General features: G+C 34.6%; 1 protein-coding gene across 1 annotated transcript in view; it reads left to right on the plus strand.

Moving 5' to 3' along the window:
• CDH13 (cadherin 13) overlaps window positions 1–17,531 on the plus strand; it is a 465,789-nt gene that overhangs the window by 255,938 nt on the left and 192,320 nt on the right. The window contains exon 6 of the mRNA XM_014942408.1: window positions 9,881–10,025. Coding sequence (XP_014797894.1) covers window positions 9,881–10,025 — 145 coding nt within the window. The remainder of the gene's footprint in view (window positions 1–9,880; window positions 10,026–17,531) is intronic.

Raw genomic sequence — 17,531 nt, forward strand, 5'->3', positions numbered from 1 at the left:
TTTAATTTAATATTTTTGTGGTGATTATACTTGATTGCTTTGGTGAATCCTGATATCTTCTCTCTCTCCCCCCACCTCCCTCTCTTTTTGAGGGGCTCAACATGTGTTCTCTTGTGATATGGGAAGATTTTAATTAGTATTTATATGATCAGCTGTAATACTTTTGGTCTGTGTGAAGTACACATGGCTTCATTTGAAGAGCTGTATTGCTCCACAGATTTGAGGGATGTCCTTTACTTCTTATTTGTTCACTGAGGTTATTTTTGGAGTGGGCATTCTAATTTCAAAACTCATAGATACTATTTAACAGGAAGTATGCTTCAGAAGTAATTTTAATTCCATTTTTGTAGCTATATGACAGACCCTTAGAAATATGCAGCTTTCTGTTGTGAGGATGCAGAAAATTATTTTCAGTTGTAGCTTTGTGTCTATACAGCTGTAGAATAGTGCTTAATGGGGGGAAAATGAGACGCTGAGAGGACAATCAGGTTTTCAAAGCTCTTTCAAAGGTGTTTTGATTTTAATAGGATATATTACTCAGTCTTGTAAGGCACTTTGAAAAAATCACACTGTGCACATGTTGGGAGCTTAATAACCTTTGTAAATCTAATTTTACATCACTTGCTCAGCAAGAGATAGAATTTAGCTATCAGTCTTGTATTTGGAGATCAAAAAAACCTAGATTCGAGCTTGATTTAAATTTTGTCTGGTGTACAGCTTTGGTGAAGTCATTTCATCTCTGTTTCTTCTCCCATCTTTTCCCTATCTTATTTATGTAGTTGATTTTCTTTTGAAACACTCTGCCATAATGCGTCAATTGATTCCATCAGTTCTGTCATAATTAATCAGGGCGGTTATGATCAGTTTGAGTACCTCATTCCTCCTTTATGTCCACCTCTGAAATGGGGAAGGTGATTTTGAGCCTTTTGGAAAGTTCTTATTTTGCTTGGATTTTAATATTTCAATATGGGCTTGCATGTGCCCATGAGGAAGCTCTGCCAGTCTGGCAGGACCTGGGAGCAGCTACCAACTCTCCACCCTGACATGCCCCGCTGCGCAGTGCAGTGTCCCTAGACGGTGACATTTATCAGTGGCACTGGGTTTTATGAGGGGTGGATCTATGGTGTAAGATGGACTGAAGCTTTGAAAAATTGCTAGTTACTAGCATTTGATTTTATATACAAAACTAAATATTCTGTGAGTATCAGAGGGAATCTGGCACGTGCAAAGTATTGCTTCTTACAATGAAATATAGGAAAATAGGAAATCTTAGAATAATAGTCACAAGAACTCACAACAGTAAATCTTCTCTGCTCCAAACTGAAACAAATAACTGAAAATACCATTTATTGCTTGATGGCTAGCTTTGCTCTTAATGTTTAAAAATGATCTTCAGGACTAAGTGGTAAAAAAAGATAAGATTAAGTTACCCATTTTGTGGGGTTATATTATGTTGACACACAAGGAAGCTTCTAAAAGATTCCAAATTATTTCAAACATCAAAATATTTTTTAAATTTGATTTAGTATTGTCCTGCAGAAAAATCAGAGTTCATTTTAGCATAAGCTTTCTATGAGCGTGTATTTAATCTATTCTTTTCTCTGAGGTTTATGCCATCATTCTCTATAATTTTTTTCTGTTTTCCTGCTTTTTATACTCACAGCAGAGAAAAATTTTCAGGACTTCATTTCTACAAGAAAACAGTGTCTTTTTAGCAATATTGTGATTCAGAGACACACAGCTATGGAAGAAAATGCATTTACTGTGACACTAATAGCAGTACAGTATAGACATTCAATTAGATAGTGAATTCATAATTGCTTAGTTTAGTGCTATGGAAGAATTTAATATATTAAAATAAAAAATATTAAATTTATAGCATTTTAGCTTCATTTTACAGCAATAAGCATATTTCACTGATGGCATCTTCTAGGCATATTGTGTAAAGTGAACTGCAAATCAAGAGGCATTCTGGTGTGAGAAGACAGCCTGTAGTACTGCCAGTACAGGATAAAGAACCTGGAAAACTCCAAGTACTTTTATCACTAGTTTACTCATTCAAGATTTTTTTTTTTCGTACTCACACTGAGGAACATCCTTCCCCCAAGACGTAGTGGCTTTCCTGAATTGCCAGCCAGGTTTTTCAGAGAGATGGACAATTGCTGATGTTATCTCAAACCAACGGGAAGTGCAATGTGCTTTTGGAAGTTGGCCTTTAGAATGTAAACTGGCAAAGACAATGTTCTTCCCACTTCAAGAGTAAGATGAACATTAAGATAGTCACCTTTATGGCTTATCTTTCCAGTCCATTCCCCAAAAAACCTTAGTTCTGCTGTCCAATGACATTTAGCTTCAAACATAAATTACAGCACAATTAATTTCATTAACACGTTTTATGTTGCTCTTCTATTGATGTATGTGGTCTTGTTACCAAGCATCAGCCCAGTTTGTTTTGCTCTTATTTCCCCAGTGAAGAGTTCTGTAGCAGTGTTGGTGCATAAATAAAATTGTAATTTTTTCGAAGTCTGGTAGGGTAAGTAAATATGCATTTGTACTGGTTGTCGCTGTTTTGTTTTTTTTTTCTTAATTAGATTCTTTAAGTTCCAGGAAATTTAAAAAAGTAAATCATATAAAGAGTACCAATTAAATATTTATTCCTTGGTACTTGCTTGGAAGAACTTGCTATGTTACACTTCACAAACCAGAATACTATCATGTTGACATTGATCCTTCGGTCTGCTTATATGACTAGTGATTAAAAATATTAAGACCACTACCTTTAAAACCGGTGAGAAAAGAACATCTTTGGTTGTTTATAATATTAAATTCCTCTTCTTTCTCACAAAACTTCTATTAACGTGTCTACAAAGCCTTGCATCTGATGTGATCAAAGAAGATGAAGTGACTCTTACCTAATGAAGAATTCATTCTTTGTTATTCTTTTGGGAGATAGAAGTCTTGGGTTTTCTTGAATTTTTGTTTAATTAATGCACACAGTTAAGAGGTAGTTCTTCTAGGAAAATATAAATATGAAATAACTGTAGGGTAATTTGAGAATTGTGAGATAGATCACTGCAAACCTTTATTTTAGTGAAGTCTTCGCTAAAGGTCTTCGGTGGTTCACCTAATTTGGAGGTGCAGAACAGGTTATAGTTTAACAGGTCACTGCAAAGTATATGGTGCTATTTAGGAAAATACTGCTTAAAGGTAGCTTGGGGGATGTCATACTCACATGAGCCTTATTTTTTAATTTAGCTTTCCCTTCCTAATTTGGATTTCAGGGGTTCAGACTTGCTGAGTAGAATTGGATAATGATGCCACTCTAGAAATCATCTGATATTGTACAACCTGATGCTTGATTTGGAGAATGCACTGAAGTGAGCAGTATTTATGTCCTTTATTGCATATGCAGAAAAAACCCTACACTTGTTATGAAGAAAAAAAATATCTTTTTTGCATATCAGTTTTGATCTTTAATCTTCTTTTGTTAACTGAGGTTGAAAAATGGGAAAAAGAATTAAATTATTTGAATGAATGATTGGTTTGGATTCTTGTTTGGAATCTTTTCCCACTGTTAATTCATACAGTATTGCTTTTTTCAGCAATATACAGACCATATACAGATTACAGTTTATATATTGCCCAATTTACCATAGTTTATAGAGAAAAATCTAAAAATTCACAAAAGGCTTTATAGAGTTTAATGTTTGGAAATGAAATCTGTATTTTCTGTGATAGGAACTTCAGTGTTTTTATGTAGTAGGGCAGGCATATATCTATTTATACATTTGTACTACTGTAGTAATATAAACATTTCTGATTATTTTAATCTATTACATTTTGATTATTGTAACTAGAAGTACTGGCCAAAAAATTGCCTAAAATATTCTGTGAATTACATCACTTTCCAAATTATTTCTTCCTGAAGAAGGTACGAGACAACTAGCATTTAAGGGTTGATTAAAAAATAAGATTATATTTTGCAAATGTCCAAGAAGAGAAATAGGATAGAGTATAGGAACACTTGAAGTGAGGACTTCATTGGGATAAGCTGATGATTACAAAAATCTAGTAGGAATTCAAAACAATCTTTGCATTTCTAAATCTAAAGGCTTTTCATACATTACGTAGATCCTTGTTAGGAGAAGAATTAATTAGAAGAGCTATAGCAGTTGTCTAGAATGTGAAATGTTTTAGAGCTTAGGGTGTCTACATTCAGGAAACTCTGTAATTCTCTACATTTTCTTCCAGTAGTTTTTCTAATAACATGTTACAGATAGAACATGTCTAACAAAGACAGATACCTAACTTAAAATAAAAGCCAAGACACGGCTGCTTCACCTCTAATCTTCATGAGTATGAAATGTACAGAAGAATACAACGATACCTAGAATCACCAAGGGTAGAGCTTTAGGCTTTCAAAAGTCTATGTACTGAACATTAACTGAAAGATGTTTAGTGTCTTCATACTGCAACAATCCTTTCAGACTGGAACTGCGTATATTTCACTTGTGAAGGTACTGCAAAATGGCACGTTGATACAAGGTTACGTGACTATTGCTAGATAAGAAACCAATAAAATTAGAGTAATAAATTGTGTCTTTTTTTTAAGGAATCAGAATGCAGTTTTTTAGTGGATGCATTAGCAAGATAAAGCCTCTGTAAGATGCTCATAGGAGTACCCAGAATGGCTAATTAATCCCTTTCCACCTAGGCTCTAACTCTGAATGTGAAGCTAAATTCTCCCATTGCAGGTAATGGTGCCGTTTTTTGCCATCTGTACAACCTTACTGAGGTAATCGATACCCTGTCATCAAGTAGTTTGAGATAAAATTATCCATACCTATTAGAAGCAGTGAATTCTGGTTTTACATCCTCTCTTTCAATCTCTTCTGTGCCACATAAAAATTAGCTAATATTTTATTCATATTCTTAATAGCTGGAAAATTTTATTGTAATTAATTTCTGTATGTCTGAATTATTGTCTTCTCGGAGTTGTTTTAGATAATTGCATCAATTTTTTTACTAAAATCTTTCACTATAAAGATAATTTCTTTACTTCTTTTTATGACCCAGAGAGGGCCAAATGTTGGGGTTTTTTGTTCTCAACGCGAAATAGCCCACATGAAAGATCCGTGAGTGCGTTGCCTTTCTTTACTGTCAATCCACACAGAAAAACTGTATTGTGTATTTTTTTAAGGAATCAGAATGTAGTTTTTTAGTGGATGCATTAGCAAGATAAAAATTGTGTCTTTTTTTTAAGGAATCAGAATGCAGTTTTTTAGTGGATGCATTAGCAAGATAAAGCCTCTGTAAGATGCTCATAGGAGTACCCAGAATGGCTAATTAATCCCTTTCCACCTAGGCTCTAACTCTGAATGTGAAGCTAAATTCTCCCATTGCAGGTAATGGTGCCGTTTTTTGCCATCTGTACAACCTTACTGAGGTAATCGATACCCTGTCATCAAGTAGTTTGAGATAAAATTATCCATACCTATTAGAAGCAGTGAATTCTGGTTTTACATCCTCTCTTTCAATCTCTTCTGTGCCACATAAAAATTAGCTAATATTTTATTCATATTCTTAATAGCTGGAAAATTTTATTGTAATTAATTTCTGTATGTCTGAATTATTGTCTTCTCGGAGTTGTTTTAGATAATTGCATCAATTTTTTTACTAAAATCTTTCACTATAAAGATAATTTCTTTACTTCTTTTTATGACCCAGAGAGGGCCAAATGTTGGGGTTTTTTGTTCTCAACGCGAAATAGCCCACATGAAAGATCCGTGAGTGCGTTGCCTTTCTTTACTGTCAATCCACACAGAAAAACTGACGATAAACCTACCTCACAAGTATTCTCAATAATAATTCTAATCAAGCTAGGAGTAAAGCCCAGCAGTGATCTGTACCTAGACATACCTCAAAATAACTGGGGCTGGGGCGGAGCCGGCCGGACCCGCCTGGAACCGGTTGGAACCGGCTGGCGCCAGAACGAGGCTGCCCTGAGCCCGCCTCACAGGGGCCTCGACGCCCACAGGCGCCTCATGATTCTGGAAAGCTGCTGGTTTCTCTCACAGAAATGACTGGGTTTATTTAATTTTTTTTAAATTTTTTTTGGTTGGGTGAAGCTGGGTGCAAGGAACGTGTAGAAAAAAAAAATAATCTGTGGAAAAAACTGGAAGAATTCTGTGAGAAACATTCTTCTCAGAGGCAAATTGGAAATTAAAATTAGAAGGCAGTTAATAACTAAAGAACCTGTATTAGACTTTGAAGATAATTAAGTAAGAAGAGATATTCCAGGTTTACTTATGAAAAACTTTTAAATTTATAGTATAATTTTGTGTGGGCCATTGGCTGGCTGGCTGTGAAGTGAAAATAGACATTTATATGCAGAGAAGCTGGCTATCCAGAATCGTTTCACCAAAAGCAATAAATAAATGGAAACAACCGTTCTGTGAAGAGAAACTTTTGAAATTACTTGAAGTAATGGTAAGAATGAGGCTGGTTATCTTTTCCTGTAAATGTTGTTACTGACTGCAGAGTGGAAAGGAATCAAGATTATATAAAATAAAGCAGAGTGCTTAAAACAGGTTTGTGCAGCTTTGAATCACTTACTAAACTTCTGGTAAAATCCTTAGATTTGGGGTGATAGGAAGGATCCTCGCTTCAGATATGGTGGGGGAAATTGGATGGGAAGTCAAGAAGTCCCTTTTGAGAAGACAGAGTTTTTCTAGACAGGCTAAAATCTATTAACTGCCTGCAGTTTTCAATTTTTATATTGCTTTTCCCTGTTTTATTGGTATGCTTAATTTTATCAGTGTTTTTCAGGTGTACTAGAAGCAATATCCAAAGTCTGCTTTGTGTCCTGTCATGGAGCCTTGTGTTGTGAGGTTAACAGTTCTCATTAGCCCTTGATTATCCTTTGTAGTTTGCATGTATGTTTTTGTCAAAAATTAAATTGGGGTTTAGCTTCAAAAGTTCCTGAAAATATGATTGGTTAGGTTATGATGAATATAACTTCATCATTATAAATGTAATTCCATAACTTTTAAGTTGAAACATTTAAAGCATAGTCAGTCTTATCAGGTTTTCACATATTAAATAGCTACAGAGCTCTGCAGATTTTTTTTTTGTCAATTTGCCCAAATTTATCTCTATGCTTAACACTTTTCCTTTGAGTTATGTTACAAACAGGTAGGAACTTGGATACTTTCTGAATGTTCAATTAGAATCTCTTGCTATCAAAAGAATGAATGCAGTATCTTTCGTACATCAGTCATGTTTGACGTTAAAACTAGGTAGGCTTTCCCGCCTTTTTTCTTTATTGAAAGACTGAAATCTCGTTCTTCTGATAGTTAGGCACAATCTAATTTTCCACCTGGTTTTATTTACAGCCTGTTCAAAGTAATTTGGTTTTTGTGCCAATATTGTCTTTTACTTGAATGCTTCTTTCTCCTGCATGTGCTGGGTTTCTTTAAGTAACAGTATACTTTTGTTGCAGTTTTTTTCTTTCTTTACTCTGTTGTATTTTTTGTTTTGTGGGTGGTGGGGCTATTACTGATTTTTTTGTGAGGTTTTTTTTTTTGGTTGGGCAAGATAAGATATAAGGCAGCTTCTTTCACAAATTCTCGTGTAAAGATAGATGGTCATAATTTTGGTGCTGCAGGTTTTTATTTTGAAAACATTGTGGACTAATGGGTTTGAGAGGAGCTGTTGAGTTAACCTATAATACTTAGGACAAACCTGGAAATTATTGTACAAAGACTAATAAAATGAAGTGCTTTGTCATGTTGATAAAATGAAACGGAAATCGTGTGACCATTCCTACAGAGCTGTAAACCTAACTTTTTTGGCCAGTTGATCTCAGACACAGTGGACTTGGCAAAAAATAAAGTAAATCTATTTCAGTCATTAATAAGAATCTCCTATTCTCTTCCTTAGTCTGCGCGAATCTGGGGAAAAAAGTTCTTAGTGTTAGATCAGCCTTTGCGTTAGATGACTTGTAATTCTGATAAAACAGCTGAAGTAGTTTTTTAAATTTAGCAAAGTCTTTGTTCTTTCCAGTGAGCAGTATAGTCACTTAATATTGAGAGATAGATTAAGAGCAAATTATCTTGAATTTGAAAATGAATTTGCTGGAATTTCACAGAGAAATATTGCTATTCTTCCATTTCCCAAAGCAATTAACATAGTTTCGATGAGTCAACATTTACAAAGATAAATCTTTTTGTCAGCAGTTTCCAACTGTATCTGAAACTGAATCTAGCTTTAATGTAGTTCAGTAATAAGACTGCATTTTCTTTCCTAGTCCCCATTACATTATATGCAATCCTAAGATTACTACATTGACTTTAGAATACGGAGTTAAACAAGCCTTGGGAATTGAAGGGGCCTGTGCCTCCATAAAGGTTCAGCTGTGCCAATGCCCCATGAATCAGTTGTCTTCATGTCAGAGCATTTGTTTGCTTTCAAGGTGTTAAGCAATATAGCTAGTAAAATATAAGGCTTGGGAAAAGCTTGCAAGAACAATTGCTGGAGAAGTGAGGATAAGGAGCGAGGAGATGGTAAAATGGACTGTGGCAGTATTTACAAAGAGTGCATGTGAGTAGATAGTTTACTCATAACAAATACTTCTACTCACACCCAGCACAGTGAACTGTAAAAGTGGAATGTACTTATAAGCGTAACAAAATACAGAGAGATGTGATAATAAGCCATCCATTTTAATAAGGAATTAGAATTCTGACCTAATTCTTTCCCAGTAGGATTTATCACTAGCTTATAAATAACTTACAGGTATAAGACATGGCAGTGAAGCATAAATTAGCAGAATAAACAAAATGCTCAGAGACTTTCTAACCCCTGATGCTACTACTTTCTCAGGGAAAGACTGGAAAAGGGTGATATTAAGGTCTGTGCTCAGGTTCATTTTCTGGCTGGCTTAACTCCATTAAAGAACTGAGTCCAGGGACGGGTAGGGTACATGAAAATGATAGGTGTGTTTCTCATAAGTTTGTTGCTGTGTTTTACTGACGTCTTGGTGAGGTGAGGGAACTGCAGTTACATCATGCAGTTGCAATCTAAATTTACATTTTCTATTATCTAAGAAGTTTTGACATGGTTTGCCCTAATGACCGATTAAGTTTTGGTAACTCATTGTGACTTTCCATTGCAAATGGATTGGATGATCAAGATACATTCTGTGATTTTCTTTTCCAGTGTTTTTGAAATAAACGAAGTCCAAACAAATCATCAGATGCATTTGTCAGCTTTATGTTCAAGAGGGGCTTTCATACATTGTGATGTGTGTATGAATACCTGTTTATATAAGACTGCATATGTTGTTCTGTCCTTCCATACCGCATTTAAAAAGCTGGAAAATGGTCAAAATTACCTAACATAATATTCATGCCATCATCATTGAGAAAATGTATTTAGTGTGTCTAAAGCATTCTTGGTTTTGTTTTTTTTTTTAAAAGACTTAACTGAGCATTTGGAGATATGTCAATTATACTGTGATGGTTTTATTTGTGTCTAAATGTGCTTGAATAATGCAAAGAAGTGAATTCTGACTGAAGGTTTGCATGGTTCATATGAAATTTATAGGGGGCCTTTTTTTCTTATATTCTAGTCATTTCATTCTTCAGGGAATATGGTGTTTTTGAACTGCCAAAGGGTATCTTGATTTGAATGTACATCTCCCTTTCTCTTTTGCTGAGATTTAAAATCTGCTCTGAGCCCGGTCCAAAAGAACGGGCTACAAGTGGTACCCTTGGCAGGATCTGGTTACAGCAGCACTGATCTGAGCTATTTTTTTCTTACTCTTTGCTTGTTGTGATAGTGAACTAATGAACTTACTCCTTTCTTTTTGTTCATACAGCTTGAAGTTGAAGTCACAGATATCAGCGGGAGAACCATCGATGGTCCAGTCCGCCTAGATATTGCTGTTATTGATCAAAATGATAATAGGCCAATGTTCAAAGAAGGACCCTATGTTGGCCATGTCATGGAGGGATCCCCTACAGGTGAGTCCATGCCAATCGTATCTCTGTGTAACACCTGAACAAATTCTGTGTTAATAAATGCGTTATTATGATATTATATAACTTTTCTTGCTAATTTTGTGGCACACTGAATCCTTCCCCAGCATAAAGAAGTGGGAGCAGCCCTTTAGGACAGCAGGTAATGATTTTTTTAAAAACAGTCAATTCTCTGCAGTAAAAAAGAAGAAAAAAAGCAAAATAACACAGTTTGTGATGAAAGCTTTGATTTAGGTTTACACTTTTTTATCCATATCTGGAATCAACAAAGACAACCCCTAGGATATGATTAGGATTCAGACCAAACAAGATGTACAATTTCTGTTCAGAAATTGTTCAGAAATTGTACCACCTTTTCTCTGTTAGGTTAGCTGCTGGAAGGGTTGTTTTTATTTGTTTATATAGCATGAGGCTAGGTAACAGGAATAAATGGAAAGCACATTATGAATATGCTAATATTGTAGGGCAGATTGAAATACTGAACAGTGTTAGTTGTGTAAATGCAGATACAACAGTTGCAACAAAATCAAAACACACTTTGAGAATTAAAGTTTGTAATGAAAATGTTCTGAGTAAATTCATTGTTGATTTTATGTGATGATGAAATTCTGTAAGAATAAGACACTGTTCCAAATTTCAATTTAAAGAACAAAATAGCTAGGTGGTGGTTACCCTACCTAAACTCTTCCTGCAGATGAAGGCTGAATTAGGGTGTTGTTTTTTTTTCAACTGTCATCCTCAGCTGTTGTGCAATTTTGTTGTGAGTTACTAAACAGCTGTTGCATTCCACTTGAGAGGTATCTCCACTGCATTTGCAAGCACAAGACTGTATCCTCCTTATACAGTTGAAGCTGTGAGTACAGACATAAGGTTTTGGCTGTATACACATATTGAAATATTTTGAAATGAAAACTGGAATCAAGTATATTATATTTTTATGACTATTTAATATTCATTAAAGCTTAATGTGGTGACATGTGCTTTGTTTACTCTGAACAAGGGTAGACATTGCCTTTCATTTCCTTGTATTCCATAGTGATAGGAATAGAAGTTATTCTTTTTCCTTATTTTATTATTTTTGTAGTTCCTAGAAATCATGTAACCTTTTTCATGAGGTTTGCATTTTCACATATAGTTGCCATTGTTTGAAAAGCTGTAGGTCTCAAATGTGTTATGAGCTGTTCCTTCATCAGATTAAAAAATGTGTTCAGGTAAATGTTCTTTTACTTGTGACAAGCATGTAGTGAATCAATTGACGAACTTTTCATTCAAACAAGAAATATGTTTCATATTTGTGAGTATGGCTGCAAGTAAAACAGTAACTCTTTTGTTGTAACTCTGTAGCATATTCTTAATTTATTTCAGATATTGATCACTTACTGAGAATTCAAAAGAAACTTGCCATTCCCCCTATGTTGTAACAGGAGTTTCATAATTAACTGAGAATATATTGCTAACAAATGTCAGAGTTTCCTTTGCATAATCGGTCAATATTATGTGACTAATCAAATCAAGGGACCAACTTTATTACGTTTTCATTTAAACTACAGCATCTTCTTGTCATGCTCATTTAGGTACACATTCCTAGACCACAGTGTAGGATGGTGTAGTTTTAGTAGATTTACAGCCAAATCTGATATTTCAGTAAAAGAAAGTGGTGCCAAACAGCTCGAACTGTGCAGTGTTTAAGCTTTAATCCACTGGTAGCATATGAGCTCTGGATATGAGCTGTGAGTTCCTGCAAGTCTTTCAATCTAAGCAGAATTTTACATCTCTGACATACCCCATGCCCTTCCCAAACAATATTTAGTCTGTTTAGCTTTGAAGGTTAATTCCAGGCTATGGGACAATATTTAGCTGTTGTCTGCTATACAGTTTTACTTTACTGAAACTTTTTATCAAGTTTCTTTTCTTTGCCTTGGATATTTTTTTTTTTTAACTGGCAGTTCCCTATTTTTGCTCATCTACAAACTGTCTTCGCTTTTTCTTTTTTCACTCCTTATACTGAAGTTTATGCCTCTTATTCAGTATGCAGATTTCTCAGTCCAACTTCCACTGAATTCTTCTGTAATTGTTTTCTCTTGCTGCAGTTTGTTATTTATCGTGCAGCATTTGGCATTTTGATTGTCTTACCTGTTAATAAAATTTTAAATAATTTTTCTCATTTCCATCTTTTTCTTATTCTCTCTCTCTTTCCCTCGGGTATTCATCCCATGAAACTTCATAACCTCATTTTCCTGGTGTCAAGAACACCAATACTTGCAAAATTATTTTGTGCAAAAGTGAACCTGTAGAACCAGTATTAGCTAGAATCTGTCATAGTTCTCTATGCAGATGGCATCCTGTCAAACAAGACTTCATGTTGTTTACATCTGTTTTCCATAGTTCTTCAAATTTTATGGAATATATCTTGAAATTATTCATCAGATTCTGCTGTCTTGCTGCTCCCAATCAATAGTTGCACTGCACAGCTTGATAGAAATCTTTATATGCGTGTGTTTGCATGTACGATTCCTGATTTCTTCTTATTGTACTAAAATTGTATTGTTGTATTTCTTTTTTTGAAGTTCCAAAAGAAAGGTTTTGCATTATATGCATAATCTTATTTCTTACCACAGCTACCTTCATCTTCTTTTAAGCTCTGAATCCAACCCATTCAGTGGAACAGTCTTCTGCTGAAAAATAAATAATGCTCATATAGCCATCTTGGATCTGTCTGCCTGATCGTTGGGTCAAAGTGTAAATGTCCATGGATTCTAATAATACAATCATGAGAGGTGTATAATTCTGTAGAAAACAGAATAATTCTGTAGATACAGCTATATTAGACTCTGAAACTTGCCTGAAGGATTTTGTTAAGGGATTCAGATGATATTATTATCTTGCTTTAAGTTATTCATTGCTGGGTTCCTGTGTGTTTTCCTGGGGGGCCATAATTCTAGCAGCACAAACCCAATGGAATTTTCTAGTTACTTCCCATATATTTATTGACTATAAAATTGCACTTGCAAATTGTTGCGGCAAATAAGGGCACGGACTCCGCCAAGTGATGAAGCGAAGACGTTTAATGTTTTATTTTTACAGCATATATAGTTTCTCTCTTTTGATCATGCGTTGTGCTCTCTACACAGATAGGTTTTGGGGCCTGTCCACACACCTTATGAGCAATACAATTGGCTACATAGAAGTGTTCATGTGCCTATGTTATCCAAACATTATTATCTGTTATTTTCCTCACTAGATTTCATACCACACAAATAATAGCATATAAAGACATTGTTTTACTGTTCTCAAGGCTTCCTTCCCATCACTACAAGAACACCTGCCGAGCTCTCACTCAGCAGCGCGTCTCCACAATTCCTCACTCCCCACACATTGTCTATTATTCATCAGAAATATCAAATATTTACTAATAAATACATCTTGGAGAGAGTTAGCATCAGAAATTCAAATATATAAATCTTAATATTCAAGTGAATGTTTTTATTGGACTTCCTTGATGTTGCTGCTAGCTTTTTATTGTTCTCCAAAATGACTTCTTTCCTTAAGGATTTGAAAGTTTAGTTCCTTAATTAGGGAAAGACACAGAATTTACAAGATTAGAGTGAAATGCTGTGCCAAGCCCCTTTTAAGGACCCTCCTTTTTCTGCCATTGGAGATAGTTACAAATAGAAGAAAACAAAAGAGAACATGGATTTAATGTGTAATTTTCATATTTATTTGATCTGCCTATGAATAATTAAAGAATCTTGTGTGCATAGTCCCAGTGAGGCTGTGTTTTGGTGGTGTTTTTAATACATTTTCTGTGTTATTAAGGCCATTCACCTTTTTTTTGTGTGCAATTTTTGAACTCAGAGTAAACACTACTGATTATTTGGAGATCTACAATTTGTGTGTCATCGCTTTAATAGAGAGGCCAATACCTGGTCATAATTACTGAGAATATAAGCTTGTACATGTGTTACATGAATAAATACTCGTCTGCATTTCAAGCTAGGGCTTTCCACAGCTTATAATTAACGATAAAAATATGTAAATGGTAGGTGACATATTTCTTTCTTGATATATCTTTCCTGGAGAGATTTCATGATATAGTTAGTTACAGTTAATTAGCAGTTTTCATGGAAAATTGTCGTATTTCTGGAAATAGCCTAGAGTCAAATTCTAACAAAAGTGCACTGAAATGTATGCTTAAAGTCACCATAGATGTCTTCAGATATCTATTAGGAGGTCTTTTCCTGCAAACTGCAAACTTGGAGGCTATTTATTTAAAAGAAACCTAACCAAACAACCACCAAACAAGCAAAATAAATTTAAAAAAGGTAGAGCAGTTGAGAAATAGTTTACATTTAAAAATAAATAAAATTATAAAGTCTCTAGTTTCTGTATGAAATTGAACTCAGAATATATATATATATACACACCAGCAAAATAATAGTTGAGCTTGATTCAGTGACACCTATGGGAATTTTTCTACTGACTGTAATGGTGTTTATGTTAACTGTACTGCTGATTTCTCACATTTGTTTTCTAAGTTAAGACCCAGTTTATTTCCTATAGATCTCTGGTCCATTCAGTTGCCAGCTCTAGGGTTTAGGATCTGTGTCCTGCTGCAGATTTACCTCAGTACCTTAATGAGAGTGACTGTAATGGATTACATAAGCAGGCAGAAACATTTGGACGTCTCACTCTTTAAAGGTTGGGAAGTGAAGGCTGGTTAAATGAACTTGGCAGCCATCTCATTTCACTTGCTAGAGGCATTTAACAGAAATTATATTAAACACATTTGACATTATGTGACTTGTAACAATATGCTGCAAGCCCAGTGGGGTCAAATCTTAACTGCAGTGTTTGGGAGAATTGCTTGAGAATTGCATGTAAAAAAAAGTAACTTGTTTTCCATGATGCACAATAGCCTGAATACATTGCATTCCCAGCAAGGAGCCCCAGACCAGGACTGATATGTGTCTATAAATAATTACTAGAAATAAAGGGACATTTGTAGATATTTAGAGAGGAAACTGAAGGAATTAAGAAGAGTAGCCTAGAGGGTTGTTCAGTATCATAAAATAACAATTTGTAGGAATGGATAAAGCATGAGGAAGGGTCTGAAGGGTCTGATATTATTGATAGCTATGCATTGTATAATAGTGCATGGCTATCATTCAGATGAATGAAAACTGTTTCTAAAGATGGTGGCTTCTTATCAAGAACACCTGCCAGGACAAGATTTATTTATTTTTTATACTTAACCTAACAACAAGAAGAAGGTTAGTACATGAATGAATACAAATGAGATTGTATGTGATACATTAGAATGAAAAGATACCAGGAAAGGTAAACTATAAACAAGCTGGATTACCAAAGTGGCAAGGATATATAAGGCATCTTTGTCTGATATGCACCTGTTGTCATCTTTGATACATTTAAAATATTATGGTAGTGTTTTCTGGACTGTGGTTTTTTTTTTGTTCCTTTTAGTCACTGCTGGTTTATGGAATAAGAAAGTCACTGAAGCTGTAAAATGAATAAAATTGCATTGAATTTGGTGAAGTCTCCAGGGCTACTTCTTCCCTTTGACCTATAAATCCAGTAACATGGAAGAAACTTCAAGAGTGCTTTTAAAAGTTTTCTTTTAACCAAAAGATTAACATTAAAAATAAAATAATAGAAAGATGAATTTTCACAAAGGGCCATAAGAATAGTAAAGGATAGAGTTTCTTTTTTATCTAGGTAAAAGTAGCATCTGAAATTTCCAGTGACTTCTGATTCTGCCTGCATCAGTGTTAAGATTATACTTCTTCTTCAGTCTTTTTTGTCACAAAAGATAGTACGTTCTGCATATACATACAGTTGTTTTTGTGGGTTTTATTTTTGTATGCATTGCATGTATGTTAGAAATAAGAATACACTTCCTGGAAGGTTAAATTGGAGGGGTAGTTCAGGATATCAAATCCCAAATAGCATGAAAACCAAAGTGGTGTCAACATCAACACCCCTTTAGAGCAAACTCTAAGCATCAGTTGATGGTCCAGGTCTGAAGTAGAGTGTGGGTTTGCATATATTTATTGTGCTGATGGTTCTTACTGTGCTGAATTTTACTGAAAGCATGATGGGTTGAGAGTTCCACACAGAAAATCGGCAATCGGTCTGGTGGACTGCAACCATGGTATAAAAAGGCTTCCTGAGCAAGTAGTCTGGGGCAAATACTTGAAAAACAGTTTGAGTGTAGATAGAGTTCATGACCATAATGAGAACAAAATACAGAATGTTTGAAGAGAATAAAAATTGCAGAAAAATGTAATCAAAGGAAAGAGGTACGTTTTGATGGATCTCAGATTGTACTTTTAAGTAAAGGCACATGCTTGAAATACTGGTGACACTGGTGGTGGTGTTAAAACAATGAAAAAAATGAGTTCAAGACAGCAGAAAGTTTTCTGCTTACAATATATAAGAAGAATTAAATACTTCTGAATGTTTTTTGACATTTCTTGTAATAAGAGAATTATGATGAACACTTGGGGTTTTCAACTTTTAAAAAAATAATATTATCACTGGGTTTACCAAGGAAAATAAGAAACAAAGATTTAATTTTTGTATGATGGAAGCTTGCATCTATGCATTATAGAAATGCTTTCTATGATACGGGAATATTGATGCATTTTAATAATAGAAAGTAAAATATTGCGCTTTGGTATGAATTTTAATTATAGGAGTCTCACGACATCATAAATTATATCCTTAATAGCCTGCCTGCTAGACCTGTCTTGGTCCCAGTTGGGTGGGCGTGATCTGCTAACCTGGAGGAATGTGTTTCTCCCACATTGAATTTATTATACTAGTATGTTCCAAATTACTTTTTTTTTTTCTCCCAAGCTAAGCAAAAGAAGTTTTCATCCTGATTTTTTTTATTTGTTCTTTTTCTATAAAACCAAACAAATAACTTGTAAAAATACGGTTTAGCTTTATATCCTGTGTGTAAACCAGAGCTCTGGCTAAAAGAATTGTTGAAAATGTAAGCACTCATTACAACTTCTCTTACGGATAGTTCTTTAGCAGTTTTTCAAAAGACTTATAAATTCATTTTCAATTTCTGCCTGTTGGCTGCTAAAGTTATGTAATGAGTGAGCTCATTATTTCATATTAAAATATTCATAATTTTTTAAAAATCAGCAGTAGAAAACTTAGAAGTATATATAGATCTGAGCTGAAAATCTGAAATGTCTCAGTAAATCGACCTCAAAACTAACTCAAAATTAAAGGTTTGAACCTGAGCTTTTTTGATTCAGAACAATGTCTCTTGCAGCAATACTTTGATTTTAGAGGAGGTTTGAAACGTCAAATGTCACACATCTAATTATGAAACACTGCTGTGAGCTGTTGTGGAAAACAAAAGTAAAAATTGGTTCAAGAAATTTCATAAATCCAGGGAGAAAAATTTATAAGTGACTTGGTAATTCAGTGCAATTGTACTTAATGAGACTACGGCTT

Source organism: Calidris pugnax, unplaced genomic scaffold (genome assembly GCF_001431845.1).
Source record: "Calidris pugnax isolate Ruff unplaced genomic scaffold, ASM143184v1 scaffold28, whole genome shotgun sequence".
In the NCBI taxonomy this organism is placed as follows: Eukaryota; Metazoa; Chordata; class Aves; order Charadriiformes; family Scolopacidae; genus Calidris; species Calidris pugnax.